The 26,051-nt window shown below is 36.5% G+C and overlaps 2 protein-coding genes across 2 annotated transcripts in view; one reads left to right on the forward strand and one right to left on the reverse strand.

Annotated features, from left to right (window-relative positions):
* The window catches only part of LOC141339276 (uncharacterized), a 727,444-nt gene that overhangs the window by 569,652 nt on the left and 131,741 nt on the right, over window positions 1-26,051 (forward strand). The window lies entirely within an intron of this gene.
* LOC141338803 (SLAM family member 5-like) lies at window positions 11,661-16,243 on the reverse strand. The gene is made up of 4 exons (XM_073844419.1): window positions 15,958-16,243; window positions 15,373-15,681; window positions 13,040-13,098; window positions 11,661-11,714 (listed from the first exon to the last, which is right to left on the reverse strand). Exons 1-4 carry the CDS (start codon window positions 16,241-16,243, stop codon window positions 11,661-11,663), a joined length of 708 nt encoding a protein of 235 aa, XP_073700520.1.

Below are 26,051 nucleotides of genomic sequence, written 5' to 3' on the forward strand. Positions count from 1 at the left end.
TCACCCTGTTGTTCTGTAGCTTATAGAGTCCAGCATGATCAGTTGTGATGTTGGTGATGGTCAGAGATCCAGTTTGATGTTCCAGCTTCAGTCTGTCTCTGAATCTCCCATCAAGAACATCATTATTTATAGTGATGCTGCTGGTCATTACATTGATTTGAGCTATTAAAGTGTTTTTAGCTCCAAACCTCCAGAGAATCAGATCCTCATACATTATTTCAGTAAGACCAGTGTTTAGAGTGACTGAATCTCCCTCTGTCACTGACACTGACTTCAGTCCATCACCAAACACACCTGATAAACACAGGTACAGATAATTTCCTTAAATGTTCCACACAGAATAAAACTGCAGCCTGGTTCAATATTCAAAGCCCTTGATTTCTGCTAAAGTGTGCAAAAATATACACTGCATTTCATTGTTTACAAGGTTTTTATCTTGAAAATCCTCTGGCCGATCAAATACTACTTTGTAGCACTGTAGTACATCTCTATTAAATACAACCTATCAGATTAAAACTAAAGCACAAAGTGTTTTCTTATCACTTACCAACCAGGCGCCATAAGCAGAACAAAACAAACATGTGAACCATTTTCAGATAACCGCACTTGAAGTGTGTGAACGCAAACCAAAAGGACAGTGTTAAAATGCTTCTACTCTTTGTGTTACATGTGATTCATCCACCAATAATATTTGAGCACCACCCACACCTACACATATGCACACTCTTCTTGCATGCATTGGTTATGCATATTCTGTTCTATACATTTTTTTGCAACAATATAATGTCAGATATTTTATTGTATATTCAATATTTTACTCTTAAAGGTGTGAAATGGTCTTGGGTATGTTTTATCATGGTGCCATCAGCAGATCACTTGATCTGCTAATATAGTAATGCAAGAGCTGTTTTTTGTTGTTCTTTTTTCAGCCAGCAGATCAAACCACATCTTTTGACACTCATTTTAAAGAAGTAGCTATAATTAGATACGTCACCAATGGAGATTCTTGCTTTTTAGTCACTCGCTCTCTGTCTTGTGTAGATATGGCCAGACATCATCAGGAGCTACCTTATAAAATAATGACTATCCACAAAGAACGTGGATTTTGGACTTTGGACAAATGGATTTTGTGAACATTAGTCAAATAGCAGAGATCACAGAACATGTGCTTCATATTTGCAGAAAAAAAAAATGAAATGGAGAGAAAGGCATGATAACAGACATGTAAAGAATTTACTTTATCTGTTTTTATTTTTTATTATTAAATACAAGACTAACCCATTTAAGCCCACCGGCAACTATAGGTGCCACAGTTTATAGTTGTCATTTTGCTTTTGTAAGTATTTTTCTAGATGTTATCCATGTTTCATGTCTCAATGACATGCAAGCAAACAACCAAATAAAAGATCAAGACCAAAAAAGGCATTGACTTCCTTTCTGTCACATGAGGCTGTCAACTTCCCCTACTTCCAGGAAGCACGGCGAAGGCAAACCCTCCCAAAGAAAGAACATTTTCGTGTTACTAACAAGTACTTTTTGTTGACACATAAATTTACATAATCATGAAGGTCTCTAGAATCACCCAAACAAAACAAATCTTACAAGAGATCTATAGATTTTTTTTATACTTAGTCAAAAGTCCAAGCGGCAACTATAGTTGCCAGTGGGCAAATGACTTTTAAGTGCATATAACATATATAATGGGGAAATGGGGTAAACTGTTGCTAGCATCCTGTTACTCATGTTACCTTCTTGTTAAAATCATGTTAGCATTATGTTAGCAACATGCTAATATTGCTAATTTTGTTTTAACATTTTTACTTGTGCATGTTGTAAACATAAATGCTTACACAATTAACACGTTGCTAGCATATTGTTAACATGATGCTAACGTGATTAGGGTTACTATTAGTGCTTAGTGTTGAGTTTTGTCACGGCAAGCACCACTCACATTTTCTTCAAAAAATACGTATATATTTTTATTTATTTATTTTCATTTAACTTTTTGATACACAATGCCATTTTGGGGCACCTTAATGGCTGCCCTTTGTTCTGCATTATGTTCTATAACTTAAAGACAAATTGATTTGTTGTCTGTTGTGTTTTCATATTCAAGAGATTATAAATTAGATGCTTTTTTGGGTTTGCATCGAATGTTCTTCGACTTTTATAAATTTGTTTATAAATAAAGATCCTTGCTGAACAAAAGCAGCTAAAATGAGAAGCCCCTAGGTGCGTTCGAGATGCACTACACTAGCCTGCCACCGGCTGGCGAGAGCAGCCCCTTGCAGTCGGAGGAGTAAAGAGACGGCCGTCAGGTCGGACACTTATAGGTTTCCGTAGTGTGCTGAAACATTTTTCTTAGCAGTATACTTATACAATAAGAATATATGTTTACCATTTCGCCTAATCTTCATTTTCATCATTAATGTTTTGTTTGAATATCAGATATTCGATAAAAATATTGATTACTACGGTGCCCGCCAGGGGACACCTTCGGTTCACTTATGTTTGTCGTGGCCACGAGATATTAATTCGTGGCCACGACATATTAACTCGTGGGAACGTAATATTATGTCGTGGGAACGTCATATTAACTCGTGGGAACGTCATATTATGTCGTGGCGACGAGATCATTTTGTCGAGGTAACGACATCCTTAAGTCGTGGCCACAAGATGCGATGATGAGGGAACCAGATCCATTTCTCGTGGCCACGACTTCTTATGTTGAGGAAACAACATGCATTTCTCGAGGCCACGAGTTTAATACATAAACAAACCTGCGTGACCATAGTAACCCAGGATTATCAGAGATAGGTTTATTAATATTTTATTTTTAATTAAGAAATTATTATTTTAATTGTTACAGAAATGAATACAATATTAAATTATTATATTAACAATGGGCGAAGCTGTATATGCCAGTGCTGTCTGTGTGCGATGTAGACTATATAGCCTATTAAAAAGTTTATCATGAATAAATATTACATAAAGTACATCAAATAAAATAGTCCTACAGGAAACATTTTATGCATCTCAGAGTCTTGTCCATTAACTGATCCCCCTCTTTCCGTAATATTTTTATTATTCGTTTATATTCGTTATTTTCCCCTTCATTTCGATCTCCTTAACGTTCTGAATGTAGGTTCTATGACTGGGATTTTTACAGTTCAAAGGCTGAATTTAACATATACTGTATTTCATTTAGTCTAATTAATAGACAAATATAGTGTTTCAGTGAAGAGTGAATTATTCACGTAGTTTCATTTGGAAATCATTTATCGTCACACCATAAAATAGGCCTATGGCATTCCTTCTATTAACTGATCGTCTTTTTTCCGTATTTGTATTATTATTATCGTCATCATTATTATAATTATTATTAATTATTATAATTAGCCTATTATTGTAGGCCTATATATTTTTTATTTTCGTTTATATTCGTTTTCCCCCTTCATTTTCATCTCTTTACTTAACGTGTATGGAAATGATACTGTAAATGCTTGGCATGCTATGACTGATTTTGACTGGAATGTAGTTTAAAGGTTGGATTGAACATATTTTTATTTTGTTTCATCTAATAGACTAGACTATATAATACTGTTCACTGACGAATGAATCATTCACGTAGTGAAACGAATATAAATGAAAATAAAAATATATACAATAATAATAATAATAATTATAATAATGATGACGATAATAATAATAATACAAATAAGGAAAAAAGACGATCAGTTAATAGAAGGAATGTCGTAGGCCTATTTTACGGTGTGACGATAAATGATTTCCAAATGAAACTACGTGAATAATTCACTCTCACTGAAACACTATATTTATCTATTAATTAGACTAAATAAAATACAATATATGTTCAATTCAGTCTTTGAACTGCATTCCAGTAAAAAATCCCAGGTATAGAACCTACATTCAGAACGTTAAGTTAAGAGATCGAAATGAAGGGGAAAATAACGAATATAAACTAATAATAGCCTAAATATTTCGGAAAGAGGAGATAATGGATAAGACTGGGATGCATAAAATGTCTACATCGCGCACAGACAGCATCAGCATTCGCATATACAGCTTCGCCCATTGTTAATATAATAATTTAATATTGTAACAATTTCCGTAACAATTAATATAATAATTTCTTAATTAAAAATAAAATATTAATAAACCTATCTCTGATAGGCTAATCCTGGGTTACTATGGTCACGCAGGTTTGTTTATGTATTAAACTCGTGGCCTCGAGAAATGCATGTTGTTTCCTCAACATAAGAAGTTGTGGCCACGAGAAATGGATCTCGTTTTCTCATCATCGCATCTTGTGGCCACATAATATGACGTTCCCACGAGTTAATATGACGTTCCCACGAATTAATAGGCTCTTTTGAGATGAGCAAAATCTGCGCAGAATCGATCACCGGTGATCAACGCAAGATGCATGCCGGTTAGTAAAGTGTCCGAGTTACGTCTGACTTGCTCTGACATCGTGCTGACGTGTGCCAAAAAACTCTCGCGATGGCGAGGCGGCTGTGTCGGATTGAGCAGTCGGGCGCAGTATCTTTTCACCGACTGCGCTGACCTAAAGCACGATGGGAAACGACTGGCTGACGACACAGCTTAAAGCTCATTGGTTCAAACAACTGTGATGTTGCGTTCTTTTCTAAAATGTTTTATTTTTTAATCTAATATCATTTGGTTATGTGTTTAAATTATGCATGAATATTCCCAAACACTATGACAGTGCGATCTCTGTGTGTGATTTGTGATTGTTGTCATATTACTATAAAAATATAAAATACACGTTTGTACTAAAGTAAAAATGGATGATAAATACGCCTTTCGTATGGAATTAAAAAGCAGGCACTTTGAGTGTTTTGTTCATCGTATTTATTTTCATATAAAAGCAATAGAACTTAAATTATATCATGTTTATCAGCAACACAGAAGGTGATTGTGAATAACGCGATATCCGCCTTTGATCTCGTAGGTATCTGTTCCGCTTCCAAAGCTCAGAACTGTCCGTCTTGACTGCGCTTATTTCACTCCTCCCCTCACTGCAGCCGCCTACTCTGGCCTACATTTCAGGCGAGGCTAGGCGCATCTCAAACAAGCCTAGTATCTCGTGGCCACGACATAATATCACGTTCCCACGAGTTTATATGTCGTGGCCACGACAAACATAAGTGAACCGAAGGTGTCCCCTGGCGGGCACCGTAGATTACATACAGGAACCTTTTTAAGAAAAAAAAACACGCAGCACATGTCCTGCTTGTCGTCACAGAATCTGACCAATGAGAATAAAGTGTGTCATCATCAAGGCTTTCGCAGCCGATTTTGAGCAACTGCAGCGCCTGAATTCTGCGACTGCTCTCGTTTTGCTCTCACAGTACTTTGATGGCACACGTGATCGAAAGACGGCTGCAGCCAAAGTCGGACAAATGATCTTACCAGAATGCATTGTTTTGTAAGGCGGCAGCCGATTTCTTTCGGCGCTGCATGAAGTCGACGGCACCTCCTGTCTGCAGCCTGCAGATCGAGGTGGGGCTGAATCTGGGGCGGGGCTGCACGTGTCGCCCCGCCCACATGCCTTCTCATTGGTTGTAGGTAAATTAATAATGTCGAGATAACGTTACTCCCACAACTCATCTCATTGGTGGCAAAGTAATGACGTTGAAAACATTATGGAGTTAAGGGAAATGAAATAGCAGACAAAATAGCAAAGAAAGTTACTAAAAATAATCAAATTGATTTTACAGTTATTATTAGAGGAACAAAAATTATTATTAAAATAAATTAAAGAAACAATGGCAACAACAATGGGAAGAAAATAGGAAAGGACGATGGTTTCATAAGATTCAAAGGAGAGTGGGAGAAATAAGGTGTACAGGGAGGATTAGGCGAGAAGAGACAATATCAAGGCTTCGGTTTGGACACACGGGATTAAATGAAACATTACTGAAAATAGGTGAACATGGCACAGGGAAATGTGAATATTGCGGGCATGAAGAAACAGTGGAACACCTCATATTAGAGTGCAGGAAATATGAAACTGAAAGACAATTGACCTTATGCACGGAGCGTAATATGGAATTACCCATATAACCAAAAGATGGCAGCAGAGGATTATTTATTATGCAGCTGCCTTTTAAATTCCCTATATTTTTCAAGACGTCTTGCTTTTCGATTTATTTTAAAATTACTAGTATAATAAATTGTAGTACTTTTACCGTCCTTAAGTATATAGTATAGGAAGTGCAGAAAATCATTAAACTCACACACAAACAGCCTATAAGGGTGAATTATTTAAATACTAATATATCGTTCACTACAAATACATAAAATAATTATGGTATAATAATTAAATAATGCACTCAATATGAATCGATAGGAATATTAAATATTTTATAAAATTTAATAACATCTTTTAAGTTTTATCTTGAACTCTAAAATCTATTGATCTATATATTAATCATACTTGTTCCCGCTGTAGTTTTGTTACTCTAAATTTAGTCTGAATCATTTAAGTTCTTTTTTGCCATCAGCTTGTCAGATGTTTGGTCCAGTTATTACTGTCAATCATAGCAATGACTCACGCATATTTAGCCGAATTACTCTATTTTTTAAACTGGCATTTGTCACTCTTGAAACGGTATACATGGACGTTTGGTCCTCTTAGACAAACAACACTTTTCTTCGATTGTGAGTGGATTATGTAGAGAAAACAAACAAAGTAGGCTCATATTACGGCACAGTACATTTGACCAGAAATGAATTAGCTGGCTTGACTAAACAAGGAAGTAATCCGATATGGTAAATTAATAGCGAAATTAGAAGAAATTAAAATATGTTTCAATTTAGTAGATATACTTCGGGAAGGGTCAACAGATGGTTATAGGGTATTATTTCAATTTCTTAGAGAAATTAATGTATTTGAGCACTGTAAGAACCTCTATTCTGTGTCACTGCAGTTTTTCAGGTCTGTCGAGTGGATCAGCAACAAGCGCTTGGAATAGACAACAACACACCAAATGCTAATACAAGTGGTTTATTGTTCTCTACTAAAGAAGATGGGGCAGTCCCATCTTTTATACAGCACCCTTACAAACCTTCAAGTAGGCGGGTTCACATATCAAAATTTAAGAAGCACTTCTATATATGGGAGGGAAAAATACAGATAGTTCAGAGCAGTTACAAGGAAGTGAACAATCAGGGACAGAGTGCAGCCGCACCCAACTGGTTTCCTGCCCGACAGATGACCCTGAGAAGACATCACAAAAGAGAGACTGTTCGACACACAGAACCATATCTTCACACTCCTAACTGAAATACCCTGTAAAACATAAGGCAACTACCAAATATGAAAAATATGAAATTGCATTACAAAAACACATTAATTCTTATAAGCACAGAGGACCCAGACTGCTGTTTCGCGTGTCACCATTAGATCGGGAGTGAGAATCAGAAATAACTGTGAGCATTATTATCTTATTGATTGTAATTTTATTTCAAATATGCAAGAAACATGTCAACAAGACAGCAAAAAAACAACGATCTTCCTATATATTCTTTTCCTTTCTTTTTTTTCTTAGCATATTTGAAAAGGAGTGGGAAGAAGTTTACACTTTTTTAATCCCACCCCCTCACACTAAATCATACAGTTAAAGTATCATTCATCTTAAATAAATAACAGAGAAATTCATTTGTGTGTCGTCATAATTCATTCATGTGTCATAAATGTTTGTATTTATAAACAACTCTGTTTAACAACCCTTTTCTATTTATTAATTTAATAACATAAGGATAGTGGACACTCTTGCTGATAATTTTCCACATTTATGTATCTTATTAACAATTAAGACAATAATAAAAAAAGCTGTAAATAAACACCACTGGTTAACATTGCATAACATGCTTGTAAATGTATGTAACCTTGGACCACAAACCAGTCATAAGCGTACGTTTTAATTGAGATTTGTACACATCTGAAAGCTGAATAAATAAGCAAAGGATTCAGCGTTTATATAAAACGTATAATTCATAAGTATAGTTTCCAACTGCATTTCCTGTTTATCGTGGTAGCGACGTCAATCCATTTCACTAACCAATGAGATGAGTTGTGGGAGGGATGTTGCGTCGACGTCATTAATTTACCTACTACCAATGAGAAGGCATGTGGGCGGGGCGACACATTCAGCCCCGCCTCGATCTGCAGGCTGCAGACAGGTGCACTTGGCTAAAATAGGCTGGTTTTAGAGGGGTTTTGGCCACTTTCTTAGCTGGTCAGGCTGGGAGACCAGCTGGAACAACCAACTAAAACCAGCCTGACCAGCCTAGCCAGGCTGGGAGACCAGCTAAAACCAGCTACTTCCATCTTAAATCAGCTAAGACCAGCCAACCATCATAGGCTGGTTTTAGCTGATAATTCACCTTGGTCTTAGCTGGTTGTAGCTGGTCAGCAGGCTGATTTTAGATGGGTTTGACCGCTTTCTTAGCTAGTCAGGCTGGGAGACCAGCTAAGACCAGCCAACCAGTTTAGGTTTTTTTTCAGCAGGGTGTTGAAAGAAGTTATTTTGAATTAGATGCCAAATTTTCTCATCCTATTCAAATTTGACATTGAATAGGTGCATACGACATATTTGCACATTCAAATACAATTTTCAAGAGAAAAAAAAAAAAACTAAAAACCTGGGAAAAATAAATGCAGAACATGTTCACATCCAGAAGATGGCAGTAGTGCAACATCAAGGAGACAAGCTGCCGTTAAAATCCAGTGAGGAAGAAGAAGAGTTGAGCGGATGCTTTCTATTTCTTATTTGTGATTCCTCGTATTTTAATATCATACACAGATCGGTCTGCACAGCGCTGCTTAAAGCAGTCGTGGCGAGATGATGCTTTATGAAGCTTTGAAGCTTTCCAGCCAGATGTGTTAAAAAGTGATAATTTCCCGAGGCTTTGAATGCAAGCTAGGGACACCTGCTGGTCGATCCAAATAAGGTACAGGAAAAAATTGTCAGGAATGTGACAGTGCTAAAATGTGCGCTACATGGTTAAAAACATGTACACTCACATAGTAAAAACATGTACAATAAAATAAATAAATCAATATGTTTTGTTTCATATGTTTGTAACTTATTGTTTGTAAATTATGGAGTTATTTAGACTGTATAACAGAAGGTAAAAGTTATTAATGTAGACTGCATGGGCAGAAGGCAGTGGAGTGGAAGTTTAAAAACAATATGTTTTACTGTCTTTAGGCTGGATTCCCCAAAAGTGAATTCTTCCTCGAAACACTTGAATCAAACGAGGCTTCGAACAAGTGACGTCATTTCACTAAAACGACACAAGCTTCGATAGGAAGCTTCGTGTGGAAGTATCGTGGTATGCGAAAGTTTGGGAACCTCTTGCAGAATCTGTAAAAATGTGAATAATTTGAACAAAAAAGAGAGATCATACAAAATGCATGGTATTTTTTAGTACTGTCCTGAGTAAGACATTTTACATAAAAAAATGTTTACATATAGTAAGAAAAGAAAAAAAAAGTTTGGCAACCCTTGGTTCTTAATACTGTGTGTGGTTACTTGGATGATCTATTGCTGTTTTGTTTGTTTTTTTGTGATGGTTTTTGGCTCCTTGTTTGCTCTGAACAGTTCAACTAAGCACTGTTATTCAAAAAAGCCCTCCTGGTCCTGCAGATTTTTCATTTTTCCAGCATCTTTTGTATATTTGAACCCTGTCCAGCAGTGACTGTATGATTTTGAGATCCATCTTTTTTACACTGAGGACACTTGAAGGACTCAAACATAAATATTAAAATAGGTTTAAACATTCGCTGATACTCCAGAAGGAAACACAATGCATTAAGAGCCAGGGGTGAAAACTTTTTAAATCTGAAGATCAAGGTAAATTATTCCTCATTTGTCTTCAGGGAAACATGCAAGTATCCACTGTTGCTTCCGAATGGCAGTTCTAACTGGGAAAAAAATAAATAAATCAACAAAATAAGATAAAATCATCCTGTTTTAAAGTGTTTACCCCCCAGCTCTTAATGCATCGTGTTTCCTTCTGGAGTATCAGTGAAAGTTTGAACCAGTAGAAAGCAAATGTTTATACTGAGGGGGAAATAAATGTCATTTTTAATTTGATAGCTGCAACACGTCTCAAAAAAGTTGGGACAACAGGGCCATGTTTAGCTCTTTGGGTTCAAAGTTGTCCTTTTCTCCAGAAATAAAACTGTTACTGCTGACACATATTTTTGACATATTTTTGAACGACTGAAAGAATTGAGCTGAATATTTAACCTGTTAATTTGAGGCGTTTTTCTATTATTTATTTATTTAGTCTTCGGGCGTGTTGAAACGCGCAGAACGCTAAATTGTAAGAATGTATCCATACCTAATGTACAAATAAATTAGTTTTGTTTGTGTTTCATGAAAAATTAACCCATTCTAACACACATACACAAAAAACGGACGCTATTTTGTGTTTATTATTGGTTCTTTGAGTTTGACTCTACTTCGAGACGTATTTTATAGCGCATTGTATGCGGCTTATTAGGTAGAGCTGTTATTTTTCCAGAGGTAAAGTCTCGTATTGGACACTAGATGGCGCTTGGAGTATTTGCCATTCACAGTTTAAAAAAAGTGCTGTTTTGACAAAATATGTAGTTACTGCATTTGCTTTTGGGTGGCATCACTGTTGGCTATACGGAAAAAATATATCGTTTGTTAGCAGTTTATTACCCCCAAAAGTGAATAAGTAAATAACAACCATCAGACATCTGTATGATACCATAAATATTACAAAAGTGAATAATACATTGCATTTACACCTAAAATGACTCTCAGACATTGACAGACAAAAAAATGTTGGAGTAATACCACATACATGTGTAGGTCAATATAGACCAAGACCCAACTGCTTGATTGTATCATTGCAAAATAGAAACTATTATCTTCTGGCTCAAAGCTGCCAAATGCCACTAGCGGCATGAAGATATTGAGAAATTATAAAAAGCACTATATATAAAAAAATCTGACTTGCCTAAAATATAATTTTATCACACGGTTTTACAGAGTGAATCGTTTACCTTTTAGATTCAGTATTTGACCATTAAGTCTATTTAGCTGAACATAAAGTCAGACTGTGGGTTTCATATTAGCAGAAATGGAAAAAAAAAAGTTCTTTAACCACACGCTAATGGCACCTAAACAGTGTCTGTGCCAAATGCCAACCACATCCAGCAGTAATGTTCATGCAGAATCTGTTAGTCCACCAGCAGATCAAACCACATTTCCGCTTAGATGTACATAAATCAGACTCTTAATTCTGAAAACAGGACACAAAATGTTTCTTGTTGTTTTGGGGATTTTTGAAGAGGCAATAAATGTGAAACATGAAAATGTTCCATTGGTCCACCACAAGATTGATAATAAATGTCCTTTGTATTAAATGTCTTTTGTTTTTAAATGTCCTTGTTTTACATGACACATTATTTAAGAAAGAATTTCATTACTCCACCACTGAATATCGCACTTTAACAATCCCAAAACTCAGTCAACAAATTTTAAACAGCTTATATGAAACTACAGACTTTGAGGTTGTCACGGGAGCTTCCTGTGAAAGTCACCAAAGCGGGTCTATAACTTGTTTGTTCATCTTCTCATAGCGATAGGCGCATACTCCACGTGGTCATCCTCTTTAACATCCTGTAAAAAACACATTTAATATTTCAGTTAAAAAAAGTGAATAATTAATTCAGTCTTATTTATGTCTGCGACATCGTGTTGCTTTCTAAAAGTATTGTAAATATCTGAAAAGAATGTACAGTATGTGAAACTCTGATGATTTGGACTTTGAGGTCATAAGTTGATGAAGGAAATACTTAATCAGTGAGCACAAATGTAGATCTATTACTCTTTAGTTATGCAGAAGTGCTGTGAGTATTTTGACATATGAGTCACCGCTTCACATGCTGAATACCGATCTTATGACTTTTATACATATCTAATATGATGCTGTTTCGTGCTTTTGTCTCTGTCACACACAAGCACACAATGTTGAAATGAGATACACAACAATTAATTAGTAATGATCTTACCGGTTTCTGTTGTTTTCTTTTGTAGAACGTCGGCTCAATGTAAGTGATTTCATCTTCGTTAGTCTCAACTGTTTCAATAATAATAATAATAATAATAATAATAGATTAAAACAACATAGCATTTCTGTGTTTTCAGTATGTTTTTGCATGTTATTTGTGGATAATTTTGCCACTGTTCATCAAAACCTGAGGTCCATAAGCTCAGCTCAATAAGGCTTATGATCAATCATTTCCAAAAAGAAACACAAAACCTGTGCTACTTTACAGAAAAAAAGTTGATAAAAAATATTCAGTCCAATGTTTGGTATTAATTGTCATAGTTCTGTCTGTTTGTAGTCTTGGTTTATCCCATTGTCTCCCCCTGATAATCTGTCTGCTTTGGTTCAGTCCTTGTTAGAGTCATTTGTATCACCTGTCTTCAATGACTAGTATAAGTCTGTCTTTGCTTTGTGTGTATGTTGCGTGTGTGGAAAGATTTTATGTTCCTCATCAGTCTGCTCCTTGGATTATATTAAAAGACTCTGTTTGTTTGTAATTCGTGTCTCGTCGTTCCAGCACCAAACCGTAACATTAATATAGCATCACTGGAAATGTATAAGCAACTTTTTGTATTGGCTGGTCTTTTTTTTTTTAGATTGGGGAAATAGTAAAAATCCCCAGTACAGTACAGAAAAGTACAAAAATTGTCTAATCTTTGGGAAACTTTTTTATGTTCTGTGTGAGACAAGTCAGTAGTATGTTTTAGTCCAATGTGTCACTATAAAGTAACATTTTCATAAAAAAGAAAATCCTCTCTAGGTCAAAATGGCCACACAACACAAGGGTTAAAAGAAGCTATGCTATTAAAGTATATTATTATAAATTATAAAATTAACACTTGCCTTCTTTATCTGTTTTTCTACATTTCCTGCAAAAACAAAAGACTGCAGCTACAACCAGCAGAAATCCAGCAGCAGCGGCAGCAGAGATCGGCACTATTTTAGATGCTGAGTCTGTAAAAATACAGCGAGACAATCATTAGTGTGATCTATTGTGAACATCACAGTTACAGTATTTTGCTGCAGTATTTCAGGTAAAAGTTTTTAGTTTGTTTCAATGTTTACCATGGCAGTAAGAATGTAATGTTTTTAAGTGTTTCATTTGATAATACCTAGAATATCAAAATCATCTGCGACGGAATTTCTTATTTAGCGCCTCAACTCTGGAAAAATCTACCTAACACTGTTCGGGAGGCAGACACACTCTGTCAGTTTAAATCAAGATTAAAGACCCATCTCTTTAACCTGGGCTACACTTAAAACATTTCTATAATCCAAATCCATTATAGGATTGTTAGGCTCTATTAATTAAGTCAACAAGAGCTGGGAGTACTTCCCATAACACCCGATGTACTCGCTGCATCTTAAGAGGATTGGTATCTATGCTCATATTAGTCTGTTTCATGCTTATTCTGAAGTCGCCGTAGCCACCATACAGTCTGTATCTACGGTAGATCAGATGGTCACTGCAGTCCCTCGGATCCAGTCCGTACCTAGCCCAGATGGTGGATCAACACCTAGCCTCTATATCTGTGACCTCTATAGCCCTGAATGTCAGGGGAGACCATGTCAACTAGATGAACACCAGAGACAGACCCCCAGTGAAGACCTCGTCACCTAGACTGCAATCGGCACAGGACCAAAGGAATCTGAGTCCTCTGCAATCTGACTTGCTGCAACATGGAACAGACTGGTTTCGTCTGGCCAGAGGAGAACTGGCCCCCCAACTGAGCCTGGTTTCTCTCAAGGTTTTTTTCTCCATTTCTGACACCGATGGAGTTTTGGTGGGGCTTAGTATGGCTTGGTCGGGGACACTTAATTTCTTGCGATATACTATTTGAATTAAACTGAGCTGGATGATGACATCACTGTGTAAGGTTGAAAATTATCAAGGACTTCTGCTTTCCTGCCCCAAACATATCTTCAGAAACAAAAGGGGCTGATAGTGATCAAGTCCTGTAAGCCAAAATGTGTATACATCGGGGGTCTGCTAATTGTCGCACCTTTACAGTGGGTGAAGTTGTAATTTGCTGATTGGTCAGTTTGAAAGTCTCACATTTGGGTTTTAGTCAAAGGGTCAAGGAAAGGATAAAAGAAGATTGTCGCTGTTGCTCGGCCCTTCTTTTTACCTTGCTCTCTCTTTCTTTGCAGGAGCTCTGCTCCCCCCCACCTCCCACCCCCTCTCTCTCTTTCTCTATCTTTCTCTCTCTCTCAGGTAATATTTTACATACATACTGGGTACAATTAACTGTCTATTTTTACCAACCTTCATCTGTTTTGTAACCAATTTAAGTGTAACCATAACGAAATATTGTTATTAAACCATTTTAATGCTATAATATCTGCTAACTAGTTTTGATTCAATATTAAAATTGACCTGCTACCTATCGCAATAAAATGTAGTCACTCAATAGCAACGCTCTCCCACATATTTAGCTATTATAAACTGTGCTTATTTTCGTCGTTGGTATAAGTGGCAGGGGGTGGTAATAGACAAGAGATGTACAGCTTTATACCGTCATGCTGATAACATTTCTTTAGTCCTTCCGAAAATCCAGCCTGAACCACTGGAAACCACCATACAACTGTATTCAATGATGAACTGCCTTAAACTGAAAATGTATTGTTTACTGTTGTCCTTTATTGTTGTTCCCATTATTAACAGGCTACTGTCCTATTAAATACTGAGAAGTTGCTTTGACACAACCTGGATTGTTAAAAGCGTTATATAAATAAAGGTGGCTTGACTTGACATTTTAGGCTGAAAGGCAGCAAAGGTGCAAAGTTGACATTATACAATTATGTCTAAGCAATAACATGCCTGTTATCATTGCAACTAGCTCTAGTCATTATAATCAACTCAAATAAACACACACACACACACACACACACATGTTGGGTTTACATGTTTTATGGGGACATTCCATAGGCGTAATGTTTTTTATACTGTACAAACCGTACTTTCTATCGCCCTACACCTACCCTATACCTAAACCTAGCCCTCACAGGAGATTGTGCACACTTTTACTTCGTCAAAAAAACTCATTGTGCATGATTTATAAGCCTGTTTCCTCATGGGGACCTGAGAAATGTCCCCACAAGGTCAAAATCTACTGGTATTCCTATCCTTGTGGGGACGTGATGAATACCAGGTGCACACACACACACACACACACACACACACACACACACACACACACACATACATATATATCAGCGCTGCCGTACCTGAACATGTGTGACAGAGTTTGCTGATGTCCAGATGTTGAGTCTGGTTTCTGAAGGGATTGTTGAGCACACAGCTGTAGGTGTTTTTATCGTGATATTCCACCTCCAGAGGTAGAGAGAGACTGATGCTGAGATCAGACACACTGATGCTGGACAATAAACTGTTTCCTTTGTACCAGGAGAGAGTCACATTCACCACATTCACTACTGAACACACCAATGAACAATTCTGCTGGGATGATGATAATGATGATGTTGTTGATGATGATGATAAACAATCTCTGGTGATGTTAGGAGTGGGCAAAGAAGCTGAGAAATAGTAGAAACATTAGAGTAAATAATACTGTTTCATCTGCTGAGTTAGAGTTTTTGATGTCATACATGTGTTTGTGATTTCAGTGAGATAACAACCTTGGGATAATTATTTAAAAGAAAGCTGTTTAATTTGTGTAAAATTAAAGTCAAAATTAATGTGTATCTCAGATGTATTAATTTTTAAGACTGAAAAGTCTTTAGGATGCATATACTTTAAAGCTACAAAAACAAAATAAATAAATACCAAAAAAAAGAAGGTGTTTAGCTCACCGTAGACCATAAGACTGAAATTCTTGCTCACACTGTTGGACTGTAGTTTATAGAGTCCAGCTTGTTGAGTTGTGGTGTTTTTGATGGTCAGAGATCCAGTTTGATGATCCAGCTTCATTCTGTCTCTGAATCTCCCATCAAGAACATTATCGTACACAGTGACGCTGTCGCCCATTACATCGATTTGAGCTATTAAAGTGTTTTCAGTTCCAAACCTCCATAAAATCAAATGATCATCCATCATTTCAGTAAGACCAGTGTTTAGAGTGACTGAATCCCCCTCCATCACTGACTTCAGTCCATCAACAAACACACCTGATGAACAGAGAGTTTGTCACAGATCATATTGAAACCTATAAAACAAAATAATTTTGAATATTTTTCAACCTTGACACTGTTAAACTATGTTTTTTTTTATATATATATATATTTAATGGGATATTCACATGATGAGCTCATGTAAACGGGTGGACTGAATATTCTTTATTTGATCTTGTGTGATGTTAGACCTGAATCCAATGGATCTTACAGCAAAATATTAGTTTAATTTCATAATATATATTTTTTTTCTAGAAATATGCAAATCCATCATATTACCCAAACAAAGTGTGAACTAAATCAGTAAAAAAAACAAAACAAAAAAAAAAAACAATATAAAAGCACAGAAACACACAACTTACCATTTACTTGCCACAAACACAAGCAGAACAAAAGGACAGCATGATCCATTTTCTTTGAGTGTGCGAACATTCTAATGAACATAACTGAAAGCTGCCCGTTTAGACCTAAGTGTGATGTTAGTGTGTGTGGATCCTCCCCCAACAGGATTCGACCACCCTTCACTGATCACATACTAGGGGTTCACTTAAATTACAGTTACAATATATATAATTAAGACTCACTGTATAGTTTTAAAAAAGTTTTGTTATTATTAGCTAAATTATGTAGGACAGTGGCCAATGCCAATCCCTTACCTGGAAGACTGTTACGAGATAAGTATGTTTATCGCCCCGCCTATAGGCTACAGACCTTATAAAACCACAGCTGGTATCGTTTTCTTGTATTAGAAACATCAGAGCCAGTAGGCTATGTAATACGTGTTTTTATTTTGTCTTTCTTTGTCCTTTCTTGTTTCCCCCTACACCTTTTTCGAATTGGGAACCCCTCTATAAAGGAGGAAACAAAATGCATTCTGTTCAAATGATTCTTCTCGGGAAAACTGTAATGAGAGGCTACCTACTTACTCTGTTTGTTTTTCTTCCTCATGGTAAGTAATTTTGTAATTTCAACAAATGCACAATGCTGTTTTGTTTTGGCGAGCTTCCGTTTGCAGAGAATTCCTGTTTTAACCTACTTAGCATATAGGCTACTGCATTAGCCTATTGAGCACATATATCTTTTTATGTATAGTAATGTTTATAATGTTGTGCGGATACTTGTGTAATATCAATGTAAATCGTATGCGCAACTCTGATGTTGTAACGGGAACATTTACAACAGCCATACAGTCTGAAATTACTGCTTTTAAAGGATTTTAAGAACTTACAAGCTGTAACAGAGGCACCAGTGCATATAGACGGTGGGCCGAGTGGAGATTTCGTGTTTTCAAACGATCTGTGGTGAGGGATAACCCAGTTTTTTATATGTAACCGCTACGCTTTTCAACAAAGTAAATAAAAATTGTTGCCACTCACACACTTTGTCCATTACTAAAATATCGATAACTTTCTCCAGGTTATTTTCCCGGCGAATAGCGCAAGCAACTACGTGCGGGGTCCAACCTGCATGACGTATTTGATGCCTTCATCTAATAGCGTGCATGGAAAGTGTCGGTGTTGGTGACGCGTTTGTGAGCACACTGGCGCGCTTCGCGCCCAGGATTTAAGATTGTGTTATTTAAGATGAGAAATATTTTACCTAATTTTGCTACATATTCAGTTTGACACAAAATGAGTACGTAGAGGTAACGTTATCCATTTGTACTGTTTTTATTTTATGTAATCACCTTTTGTCATACGAGGTCCTGTCATTTCTTTGTAATCTTTAATAAATTCACCCTTCTGATTTAACACATTTGACAATGGTATTGCTTGGAAACACAACGTCATGAAAAACGAGACAGACAATACTCTTTTTCCGCCCATGTTTACTTGGAAGAAATGGCAAAACATGAAGTGCTGTATGCATATATTTGAGGGAAGTGGTGGACCCACCATTCCCTTCACAGACATAGTTGGGAGAAATTTATTAAATCAGTGTTTCTGTGGAAAGACCTTGAGGGCAGAGAAGGTATCATTGCAGAAGAGGCAGTACAGGCATACAAGTTACAAAGCCATGAACCTACAAACCAGTTAGTCAAACCAGCTAACACTGGCTACCACAGGGAGTGCTACAGCCATTTCACAAATATCACGAAGATAAAACGAGCACAAAGGAGAAGAGAGAAGGCAGTATTAGTTGAAGAAACTGCAAAGGAAGGTTGCTATTATATTGTATAGACAGGCGGTGCAGTATTAGACACAGTACAGGTCTAAAGTTTGGAAACATTACTATTTTTAATGTTTTTGAAAGAAGTTTCTTCTGCTCATCAAGCCTGCATTTATTTGTAAAAAAAAAAATAAAAATACAGAAAAAAATGTAACATTTGTTATATATTATTACAATTTAAAATGATTGATTTTCAATGTATTATACTTTAAATTATTTCTGTGATTTAAAGCTGAATTTTTAGGATCATTATCACATGATCATTTAGAAATCATTCTAATATGATTCATTATCAAAGTTGGAAACAGTTCTGCTGCTATAAAATCAATACTTTTATTCAACAAGGATGTGTTCAATTGATAAAAAGTGATAGTAAAGATTTATATTATTAGAATTTTTTTATTTATTATTTTGAATAAATGCAGTTCTTTTTAACCTTTTATTCATCAAATATATTAGGCAGCAGAACTGTTTCCAACACTCATAATAAATCAGAATATTAGAATGATTTGTAAAGGATCATGTGATAGACTGGATGTCACATGTGACACTGAAGACTGGAGTAATTATGCTGAAAATTCAGCTTTGCATCACAGAAATAACTTTTTAAAGTATATTCAAATAGAAAACTATTATTTTAAATTGTAATAATATTTTACACTATTATTGTTTTTTCTGTATTTTTGATCAAATATATGCAGGCTTTATGAGCAGAAGAGACTTCTTTCAAAAACATTAAAAATAGTAATGTTTCCAAACTTTTGACCTGTACTGTACAGTGCAGTATGGACAGTAGTATACAGTTAAGATAGTATGGTTTACAATAATATAAATTAAATATATTATATATGAGCAAAAAAGATATACAGTATGAACAACGTTGTTCATACTGTATATCTATTTTGCTCTTATATATAATATATTTAATTTATATTATTTTTTGTACTAATCTTATATTGTAACTGCAACTACACTGCACATATATGTGCAGTGTAGTTGCAGTAACAATATAAGATTAGTACAAAAAACTACACAAAATTTGTTGGCAAACTTTTACATTGGCTTGAAAAGGCCTAGCCCGAAAGTAAAATATGATAGTAAAAATTAAATAGATATTAAATATGATATTCTACAACGGCTATGGCTACTACTAGTTCGCCAACTGAAACGTTACCCTACTAAAACGACACTAACGAGACGCTTACACACGTTTGAACAACACAGTGTACAAAACAAACATTTTATATAGATATCATATTCTAATTAAATGAATACTTCCAATCACACAAAGAATGTCCTTGACGATGATCAATGCGCTGCTGCTGCTCGTGTCTGATAGCTAAATCATCCGTGTAACAGCTGTTCTAAATAAACTACATCTGATTGGTTAATAATAATCCCGTGTCAATATCTTGCCGCGCTATTGGCTCAACTGATATAGTAGGCAACCGCGTTTGCCTGCATATTTACTGGTCGCGAATTATGATTCCGTGGAAAATGTGCAATAAATGGGAGTGGCAACACTTTTCATATCGTTGAGAATAAAACAACCGTCCCAACTTTACAAATCCAGGTTCTCCCTCCATGGGGATCATCCATTTCGAAAAGTAAAGCAGATACGGACCCTCGGCCCACCGTCTAATATACTAACGCAGCGCAACATGCAATAATAAAAGTCCCGAGGCTGTAATCGTTTCTTTAGAAATCACCTTTAAGTTTCGTTCTCTGTTCGTCACTTGCGCACCTTAATTTGGGCGTGTCGGCTCTTTATTGGAAATAAACTGACACCGTCTAGTTGGTGAAACTGTGAAACGTTTTCAAAGTATGTTTATGTATCAATAACGATTCGATCTACATTAGTTTATATGATCATTTTTTAAAAATCGTTCGTAGTAGTAGTTTAGTGTTGGTGTTTAGCGAAGGGTAAACAAAACAAAACCTTTTTATCTATATTTTTTATAAAATATCATGTAACCACAAACATTATTTAGCCTTAAGATTATCTATAAGCTAGTGTGCTTCAAAAAAACTACAAAATTCGCGTTTACAAGATATGGGCATTCAAAACTTACAGTCTCGTCATTTCCGCCAATATGAATCAAGGATTTTGATGATATCACCGTGCACTTCAGTTTCTCATCAAACGTTCTGTCCAATCAAATGCTCTCTAGAGTCCGTAATGTCCCGCCCCCTACACAAATACGCAATACAAGTATGGCGTTATATGTGTGCCTCATTCCTGAGCGAGTAATGGTAAGTTTTGAGCACAGAGAACTATATTTTGCAAGCACATTACATTATATTTTGAACAGAAATTAACAATCGCAAAAAAAAATTCGTTTGAGCAAAGAAAAAACGATTCCGTGCTCAAGAAATGTATTTGCTATTATCCATATTAATGTGCAATAGCCTCACTCAGTTTACTCAGGTGCTCTCTCACAAACGTATTCTCTGCGCTCCTGTCAAGTCCCCCTCTCTCTCAAACTCTTAATTCTGTGCGCGCTCAACTCTTGACACACGCTTGCTCAACTTGCAACAGCGTTACAAGTGTGCCACAAAATCAACCAATCGGAAAATTAAAGGTCAATTGTGATTGGCTGTTGGTCTCCAATCAAATCGCTAATAGAACCAAAGCCCGTCTTGTAGATCCATATCCATCAGTGGGTTGATCCGAAATGAGCGGGTGCCTGTGGTTTGGAGTCATCCAAAAATATTTTTAATGATATTTGGGTCGTGGTAGGTCGGGTCGTTTGAAATAAAGATGCCAATTAAACCTTGGTAATTTATGTAGTACTAGACACACTTTTTTATGAAATACATAGGCCTACACTTTATTGGCTGAATAATATTTATCTTTAAATGCTGAGCCTTATTAACTGTTGAATAAATGCTGACGCGGGACAAAATGCCCGATTTCCCAACACATTGAACTGATCAATGCCATTGTACCATTTTAATAGGCTACTTTTAAACGCAAATAGCTCAGTAATGTCAGCTTTATGTATTTTTTATATATTATATTTTGAGAGGGGGGTGGTATTTTTGTTGGGAAAGTCGGCGGAGAGATGCACACTTCGATTAGACTGGATAAACACATGCAGCATCTTAATTGTTAAGAAAATGGTATTCCTAATAAATGTCTGGACTATTTTGATTATGTCCAATGCTTCTCTTTCTTTTTGGAATTATTAGACACATTTCACTGGGCCTATGTCTTTTCAAATGCCTAGGTCTGTTTAATTTCCTTAATTATAAAATTTCTAGCACTATTTTTAAACGTTTATTCAAGCAATAATATATAAATTATCTCATGTATGCTTGTTTAAAACCAGGGATTAAAAACGAATTCCAAGTAAAAACTGTATTTTTACTTTACATTTCCAGAGAGCGAAACGAACGAAATTAAACATTAATAATTTCAAGGCACTGTAATTTCCTTATTCATTTGATACAACTATTATAGCTATACAATTAATATACAAGCAGCTCCCGCTGCCAGCCATGAGCGCTTCAAGCGAGCGCACATTCAGCTCTGCTGGCCTGGTGCTGGAGTCGAGGCGAAATAGATTAAACCCCGGTACAGTGGATGCCATTCTTTTTTTGCACAGTGAACGTAAAAACGCTAAATGAACATTTCCGTCTGTTAAATAAAACACAAGTTTAGTGGTTATTTAGCGTAGGCTGTAAACCTATACACATAGCTGGTTTTAGCTGGTTTATGCTGGTCCCTTGCTGGTTTATGCTGGTCCTTTGCTGGTTTATGCTGGTCATGTTGCTGGTCAAGGACCAGCATAAACCAGCAAAGGACCAGCATTAACCAGCAACATGACCAGCATAAACCAGCAAAAACCAGCAAGGGACCAGCATAAACCAGCTAAAACCAGCATCCCAGCACCAAAACATACCTAACCAGCATATGCTGTTTTTTTTCAGCCGGGAATATATTTTTAAATCTTCTCTGATGCGCATTATTCAGTAGTGTGCTGCATTAGCCAAAATCAGGACAGTCAACCACATCCAGTCATATGTGAATAAATGTAGCCTACATATTCGCTAAAAACACCCAATAAAGACAGTAATAATGCAGTCAGGACCGTGGCGCCGGCTTGCTTTGACTATTTGATGATTGCGGCTCATGCGCCTGCGCCCGAAACAGTACATAATAACGAAAACAATACCTTACAAATAAAAAGAAGCAAATTTTTACGATCAGAAATTCCTTAAACCAGAGAACCCCTGTAAACTTTTCAGTCCAAGGATCCAGTACACGAATACGTTCAAATAGAAAGTTCAAAACGCAATTCATAAATGAAGCGTAGCGTACTTTTCTTCCGGCACCACTAAAGTTACACCACTGATTATCTTGTTATTAATATGACATGATTTATGGTTCATATTTATAATTGTATGTTGTCACCACTTTACAGGGCGATGTTTCCAAGCACTTTCGGCCTGAAATAAAGGCTGTTTTCATTTGGATTACAGATTACAATGCCTAGTATGTCTATTTAATGGTCGCGGGTGCGGGGCGGGGCGGGTTGTAAAAATAGATACAGTGGTGCGGGGAATATATATTGTCATATTCGTGATTCCTGAATTTATATATGAAAACTTCGTTTTGAAGTGCATTCGTTATTTGTATAAGAAAAGTCGTTAACCTAGCCTATTAAGTTGATTTATTATTCTTGATAATTTTTAGAAGTTAAAAGTTAAGAAAAAAGGAATGAGCTTGTAGTCTCTAATATTTAGGGCTATATGCTAATCTTTTTCGTAACTTTTATTACACTGTAGATCAAAATAAACATATTTAACATCGGATAATCACTGACATCATTTGAGTACTTCGAAAATGAAACTATTTAAATCTGTATAAAGGAAAGACAAACTAAATCACAATCTGTATTTTTCTTGTAATCAAGAACATTTCTTTTGACAAAATAACCTGATTAATATTGAATGATGTTTGACAGTGAACGCATCTCCACCGCAGAGCCGCATAATCGCTGGTGTCAGTCGCAAATATTAACCATGCGGGTCAGGTACAATATTTACTTTTTCTCTTTTTTGCGGTCCGAGTTGCGGGCGGGTTAGTTGAAAACGTCGGTCGTGTTCGGGTTGTTTATATTGACCCGGGCATATCCATATATCCATATATAGGCTAATCCTTTAGCCTATTATATGATATCTATGGAACTATCTACAGCATCCCGGAAGCTTACTGAAAAAAAGAAAAAATAACTGACTACAGTGAGACTAATGGATTAAAACACATTTTGATAAGTGTTTTTTATTATTATTATTAACCATTAATAGTTAGTTATTTTTTCTTTTTTTTAGTAAGCTTCCGGGATGCTGTAGATAGTTCCATAGATATCATATAGCCTAATAAAGGATTATATATGGATATATAGATATGGATATCTATGGATAGTTGTACAAGATGGGCTTTGGTTCTACTAGCGACTTGATTGGAGACCAACAGCCAATCACAATTGACCTTTAATTTTCCGATTGGTTGATTTTGTGGCACACTTGTAACGCTGTTGCAAGTTGAGCGAGCGTGTGTGTCAAGAGTTGAGCGCGCACAGAATTAAGAGTTTGAGAGAGAGGGGGACTTGACAGGAGCGCAGAGAATACGTTTGTGAGAGAGCACCTGAGTAAACTGAGTGTGGGGGGGTTATTATTGCACATTAATATGGATAATAGCAAATACATTTCTTGAGCACGGAATCGTTTTTTCTTTGCTCAAACGAATTTTTTTTTGCGATTGTTAATTTCTGTTCAAAATATAATGTAATGTGCTTGCAAAATATAGTTCTCTGTGCTCAAAACTTACCATTACTCGCTCAGGAATGAGGCACACATATAACGCCATATACACGGAGCAGATCATGTGCGATCGGCATGTATTAAACTACACAGCCTCAGCATGATTATGATCGCTGTTTTGTTTTAGTAAGAGTTTCATATTGAATCTGTGGGGTAATTTATTAGTCTGTGGCTGTCATAAGCTACAAATACGGCTTTACCGAGCTCAACGGCTCTGGCACGAGCAGATATAAATGGAACGCTATTGGCTATTTAAAATAAATGGGCGGGGCTGGGCGATATGTTTTTGTTTCAGTTAAAAGCACGTCACCACATAGAATAACGCTGCGTGTTTCAAGGCACTTCAGTGGACCTTTAAGCCTATTCCTGTCTTAAAGGTCCCATATTGTACACATTTCTGGAGGTTTATTTTAGTTGTTGATGTCCTTAAGAATATATATTTGCGATATAAGTGCCAAAATCCATCTCAATATATTTTTACAGCTCCTTTTTCAGGAGCTCTGTCAAAAACAGGTCGATTTTGGCCCATCTAATTAATATTCATGAGCCTCTCTTCTGATTGGCCTGTTGTTTTCTGAGTGACGCACAGCCAAGCCAATCACAGGTAACTACGGTCATGTATGCTGTAAGCGAGCACAGAGCAATAAAGAGAGCCTAGCCTGCTGATACTCAACAGGATATTTCAGAATGATCATTAATGTTTTTTTCTTTTTCAAACACCGAATGCAGTAAGCTCATTTTATACAGTCTATGAGTAAGCTACATAACTGTTGCTTCAGTAAAGCCCCTTTCACAATGCGCGCTGATTCTGGAAAATTACGGGAACGAGCGCTCTGTGAACAAAAGCCAGAGCCATAAAGGCAGTGTTATAGTGATGATGCACGTTATCAAGCGACTCTTCACGACAAAAAAATACGTGCAAAGTGGAATGAAGCGGCGATCAGGCAGAGCCAGCTCCGCACTATCAGCGCTGAAGCACAGTTTGTTCAGGTTAGTTTCAGTTTCGTGAAACGTACACGTGGCATTACATCTCACATCCAAACGTCACATGTCTTTATTGTTTGTGTGTAAAACATGCACAGATTCCGGAAAACAGCTGTGAATGAACCTAATTAAACAATTCCGGAACAAATCATGGGACACATTATGCGTGTATTTACCGGAATCGCTGTGTGAAAGAGGCTGAAGTTGACGTGCCACTGGTCTCTTATATTCACGTTGTTCTGAAGCCTGTGCAATGATCGTAGCTTGACATCTATCGACTGAACAGGGTTTTCTCCACTTGTTTTCGTGTTGTTGTTGCTCAATAATGGAATGGATGCGTTGTTGTCTGGGTTTGACAAAAGGAGGGTGGGACGGTGGTTGGCGCTCGGGGCGGTGACTTGAGTCGATACATCGTTACGGAAGTCACAGCGGCTCGTGAAAATGAACAGCTACTTTAAGCAGGCTGTGTGCAGTTTACTGTGGATTGACTTTTTTGAAACTCATATGGTAGTTACATAGCCCCTAGACCTTAGTTATCATGAAAAAAGCCAGGAAATTTCGATTTTGACAATATGGGACCTTTAATTTAAACCATGTCCGGGAAACCACCCCTTAGAGTTCAAGCTTTCACTGCGTGATTTAATTTTTTTAAAATACATTTATTCCCCCAAAATTCAAGATATGGGATGAAATAGCCAGGGTATGCCTTGTAATCTCATATAGTTAATAAATGTCACACTTTTTTTCCTCTAAATATCAACACAATTTTATACAACAATTCAACAATCAAGAAG

The sequence above is a fragment of the Garra rufa genome, chromosome 7, assembly GCF_049309525.1.
Source record: "Garra rufa chromosome 7, GarRuf1.0, whole genome shotgun sequence".
In the NCBI taxonomy this organism is placed as follows: Eukaryota; Metazoa; Chordata; class Actinopteri; order Cypriniformes; family Cyprinidae; genus Garra; species Garra rufa.